General features: G+C 43.1%; 1 protein-coding gene across 1 annotated transcript; it reads right to left on the minus strand.

Moving 5' to 3' along the window:
* Positions 1–319: 319 nt before the first annotated feature.
* On the minus strand, positions 320–4,738 carry LOC130974549 (uncharacterized). The gene has a single exon (XM_057899423.1). It carries the CDS (start codon positions 4,736–4,738, stop codon positions 320–322), a length of 4,419 nt encoding a protein of 1,472 aa, XP_057755406.1.
* Between the last annotated feature and the right edge of the window lie 570 nt (positions 4,739–5,308).

A 5,308-nucleotide genomic window follows, 5' to 3' on the forward strand; every position in this document is an offset into this window, starting at 1 on the left:
TCAATAAACTCACTTTTGAAAGAGTAGGAAACTTTATTCATCACACAAACAAAGACGTAAATGTAGAAATATGGTAAGAGTAGTCTCCCACACATCCAACACAACCATATATAATTTGGATTATTATCCAAAACCTTTATTGGTAATATATGTAAAAGTCTCCTTCAGCATTATACAATGCATGATCACATATGTGTTACTGTGTCCAAGACTACTACGCATTCATCATATATATATAAAATTAAAACTTAGACATAGTTAATATGTATGCATGCATGATGGCATGTACATTGTATCCATGTTGTTTAATTTATGATAATTAATAATAATGTGTGCATCGGAAGTTTTGAGGCACCTTACGTCCACAGGTTCTCATCACCATTTTTAGATAAAGCTGGGTATCAACAAAAGGTATGCCTAACATCTTGCTTTTAATCGACTTGCAAAGGCAAAGAGCTGCCTCATAATTATCAAGTCCGTGAAATTGGCTGCAACATAAGCGAGAAATGATCTGATTCGAAAATGCATATTTCCTATAAGGATTCACCAACTTCGAACAAATGCTTAACTTAAAGGTATTTATGGAACAAGTTTTAGGTGGTGGCGGAGGAGATTCGATTCGAGGTGGTGGTGGAGGAGGTGGAGACAACTCAGGTAGTGGTGGTGGAGGTGGTGGAGGAGGAATTGTAATCGGAGGAGGTGGTGGTGGCGGTGGTGGTGGTGGTGGTGTTAAAACTGGAGGTGGTAGAGGAGGAATTACAATCGGAGGTGGTGGTGAAAAAAGAGGAGGAGTTATAATCGGAGGTAATGGTGGTGGTGGAGGAGGAGGTGTTAAAACTGGAGGTGGTAGAGGAGGAAGAGTTACAATCGGAGGTGGTAGAGGAGGAATTACAATCGGAGGTGATGGTGAAAAAGGAGGAGGAGTTACAATTAGAGGTGGCGATGGTGGTGAAAGAGGAGGAGGAGTTACAATTGGAGGTGGTGAAGGTTCAGTTAAAACTGGAGGCGACAGAAGAGGTGGAGTCAAATGAGGAGGTGGTGGTAGAGGAGGAGAAATAATTACAATCGGAGGTGGTGTAGGTTGAGTTAAAACTGGAGATGGTGGAGGAGGAGAAGTAACAAGTGGCGGTAGTAGAGGAGATAGAGGAGGAGAAGAAGGAGTTACAATCGGAGGTGGAGGAGGAGGAAGAGTTACAATCGGAGATGGTGGAGGAGGAGGAGTTACAATCGGAGGTGGTAGTAAAGGAGGAAGATGAGTTACTTTAGGAGGTGAAGAAGGAGGATTTATTTTTGGAGGTAGTGTTGGAGACAAAGGTGGAGAAGAAGGAGGATTTGTCTTAGGTGGTAATATTGGAGAAATCGGTGGAGATGAAGGAGGTTGTGTCTTAGGAGGAGACAAAAGTGGAGAAGAAGAAGGGTTTATCATAGGAGGTAATATCGGAGTAATCAGAGGAGATGAAGGAGGTTGTGCCCTAGGGGGTTGCTTTGGAGAAAAGGGTGGAGAAGAAGGAGGGTTTGTGATAGGAGGATATACTGGAGAAATAGATGGTGAAGAAGAAGGATTTACTTTAGGAGGTGAAGAAGGAGGATTAGTTTCTGGAGGAGGCATAGGAGACAAGGATGGAGAAGATGGAGGGTTTGTCTTAGGAGGTAGTATTGGAGAAATCGGTAGAGATGAAGGAGGTTGTGTCATAGGAGGAGACAAAGGTGGAGAAGAAGGGGGGTTTGTCATAGGAGGTAGTGTCGGAGTAATCGCGGGAGATGAAGGAGGTTGTGCCCTAGGGGGTTCCTTTGGAGAAAATGGTGGAAAGGAATGAGGGTTTGTGTTCGGTGGATATATTGGAGAAATAAGTGGTGAAAAAGGAGGATTTATTTCTGGAGGAGGCGTTGGAGACAAAAGTGGAGAAGATGGGGGGTTTGTCTTAGGAGGTGGTACTGGATAAATAGGTGGAGATGAAGGAGGTTGTGTCTTAGGAGGAGATAAAGGTGGAGAAGAAGGAGGCTTTGTTATAGGAGGTAGTGCCGGAATAATTGGAGGAGATGAAGGTGGTTGTGCCCTAGGGGGGTGCTTTGGAGAAAATGGTGGAGAATAAGGAGGGTATGTATTCGGAGGATATACTGGAGAAATAGGTAGTGGAGAAGGCGGATTTGTTTCTGGAAGAGGCGTTGGAGACAAAGGTGGAGAAGATGGGGGATTTGTCTTAGGAGGTGGTACTGGATAAATAGGTGGAGATGAAGGAGGTTGTGTCTTAGGAGGAGATAAAGGTGGAGAAGAAGGAGGCTTTGTCATAGGAGGTAGTGCCAGAATAATTGGAGGAGATGAAGGTGGTTGTGCCCTAGGGGGGTGCTTTGGAGAAAATGGTGGAGAATAAGGAGGGTATGTGTTCGGAGGATATACTGGAGAAACAGGTAGTGGAGAAGGCGGATTTGTTTCTGGAAGAGGCGTTGGAGACAAAGGTGGAGAAGATGGGGAATTTGTCTTAGGAGGTGGTATTGGAGAAATCGGTGGAGATAAAGGAGGTTGTCTCATAGGAGGAGACAAAGGTGGAAAAGAAGGAGGTTTTGTCATAGGAGGCAGTGTCGGAGTAGTTGAAGGAGATGAAGGAGGTTGTGCCCTAGGGGGTTGCTTTGGGGAAAAGGGTGGAAAAGAAGGAGAATTTGTGTTTGGAGAATATACTGGTAAAATAGATGGAGAAGAAGGAGGATTTGCTTTAGGAGGCGAAGAAGGGGGATTTGTTTCTGAAGGAGGCATTGGAGATAAGGGTGGAAAAGATGGAGGGTTTGTCTTAGGAGGTGGTATTGGAGAAACCAGTGGAGATGAAGGAGGTTGTGTCATAGTAGGAGATAAAGGTGGAGAAGAAGGGGGGTTTGTCATTGGAGGTAGTGTTGGAGTAATCGCAGGAGATGAAGGAGGTTGTGCCCTAGGGTGTCCATTTGGAGAAAATGGTGGAGAAGAAGGAGGGTATGTGTTCGGTGGATATATTGGAGAAATAGGTGGTGAAAAAGGAGGATTTGTTTCTGGAGGAGGCGTTGGAGACAAAGGTGGAGAAGATGGGGAGTTTGTCTTTGGAGGTGGTACTGGATAAATAGGTGGAGATAAAGGAGATTGTGTCTTAGGAGGAGATAAAGGTGAAGAAGAAGGTGGGTTTGTCATAGGAGGAAGTGTTGGAATAATTGGAGGAGATGAAGGTGGTTGTGCCCTAGGGGGGTGCTTTGGAGAAAATGGTGGAGAATAAGGAGGGTATGTGTTTGGAGGATATACTGGAGAAATAGGTAGTGGAGAAGGCGGATTTGTTTCTGGAGGAGGCGTTGGAGACAAAGGTGGAGAAGATGGGGAATTTGTCTTAGGAGGTGGTATTGGAGAAATCGGTGGAGATAAAGGAGGTTGTCTCATAGGAGGAGACAAAGGTGGAAAAGAAGGGGGTTTTGTCATAGGAGGTAGTGTCGGAGTAGTTGAGGGAGATGAAGGAGGTTGTGCCCTAGGGGGTTGCTTTGGGGAAAAGGGTGAAAAAGAAGGAGAATTTGTGTTTGGAGAATATATTGGTAAAATAGATGGAGAAGAAGGAGGATTTGCTTTAGGAGGTGAAGAAGGAGGATTTGTTTTTGGAGGAGGTATTGGAGACAAAGGTGGAGAAGACGGAGGATTTGTCTTAGGAGGTAGTATTGGAGAAATCGATGGAGATGATGGAGGAGTTCTCCTAGGAGGCTGCATTGGAGACAAGGATGGAGAAGAAAAGTTTGTATTAGGAGGTTGTACTGGAGAAATATATGGTGAAGAAGAAACATTTGATTTTGGAGGTGGTACTGAAGACAAAGGTGGAGAGGAAGGAGGGTTTATCTTAGGAGGTAGTGTTGGAGAAATAGGTGGAGATGAAGGGGTTGTCCTAGGAGGCTGCATTGGAGACAAGGGTGGAGAATAAGAGTTCGTATTAGGAGGTTGTACTGGAGAAATAGATGGTGAAGAAGAAACATTTGTTTTTGGAGGTGGTACTGAAGACAAAGGTGGAGAGGAAGGAGGGTTTGTTTTAGGAGGTAGTATTGGAGAAATAGGTAGAGATGAAGGAGAATTTGTTTTAGGAGGCTGCATTGGAGATAAAAGTGGAGAAGGGGGACTTTTCTTAGGAGGCTCTTTTGGAGAAAAAGGTGGCGGAAAAGATGTGTTTATTTTAGGAGGTGGTGGCCGAAAATTTGGTGGAGAAGAAGGAGGATTTGGACTAGGCGGTGGTGGTTGAGACACAATAGGTGGTGGTGGTGGTGGTGGTGGTGGTGGTGGTGGTGGTTGATCAACAGGAGATGGTGGCGGTGGCGGCAGTGGTGGTCGAGACACAGGAGATGGTGGTGGTGGTGGTGAGTTTTTCACGGGAGGTGGTGGTGGTGGTTGTGATCGGTACCAAGGAGGTGGTGGTGGTCGTTTGGAAGTTGGAGGATGAGGTTTTTTCTTAGGCGGTGGTGGCGGTAGCCGTGGTCGTGGTCGAGACCACGGGGGTGGTGGTGGTCGTTTGGATGTTGGAGGACGAGGTTTTTTCTTGGGAGGTGGTGGTGGTCGTTTGAATGTTGGAGGATGAGGTTTTTTTATGGGAGGTGGTGGCGGTGGCCGTGATTGTGGTCGATACCAAGGAGATGGTGGTGGTCGTTTAGATGTTGGAGGACGAGGTTTTTTGTCGTCCGAATAGGAGCTGCTAATCAGAGTAGCAAATAGGAGGATGTTCAAGAAAACCAGATAGATTGTGGTGGCCATAACTTTATTGTAAGTGATAACTTCGATATTTTTTGTTTATATTGTGCACTCAAGTTATAGCTTTTTCTTATGAATCGGTGACATTGCTCAGGGTTGCAAGTAATGAATTTATAGGCCAAGCATTCTTGCTTGTGTGTTTATGATAGTCCACGATGGTTATTAATGTTGTGACTTGTGACTCATTTATCTTAGAAGGTATAAATTATTAAATAAAAATAAGTGATAATTTCATTTTAACATATAAGTTCTCTGATGTAATTGTGTAAAATCTTTAATTTTTTTAACATGAAGTGTGAATAATTACAAGCTTATATATATATATATATATATATATATATATATATATATATATATATATATATATTAAAAATCATTTTTATTTTAAAGAGTTAGACAATAAAATTTGGTTTAATTTGTTATTCTAACTATTTTAGTCCTACATGATCTAATACTATATCATGTCCATCCCCAAATTTTAAGTTATTTTGCATATGAATTATTTTATCCCTAACAATCTTTTTTTATGTTTTTTATTTAATTATTTATTAAACTTCATTTGTACTTTAACTT

The sequence above is a fragment of the Arachis stenosperma genome, chromosome 4, assembly GCF_014773155.1.
Source record: "Arachis stenosperma cultivar V10309 chromosome 4, arast.V10309.gnm1.PFL2, whole genome shotgun sequence".
NCBI lineage: Eukaryota > Viridiplantae > Streptophyta > Magnoliopsida > Fabales > Fabaceae > Arachis > Arachis stenosperma.

Coding starts and splice junctions, on each gene's coding strand:
- LOC130974549 (XM_057899423.1), bottom strand. CDS start 4,738: ATGGCCACCACAATCTATCTGGTTTTCTTGAACATCCTCCTATTTGCT.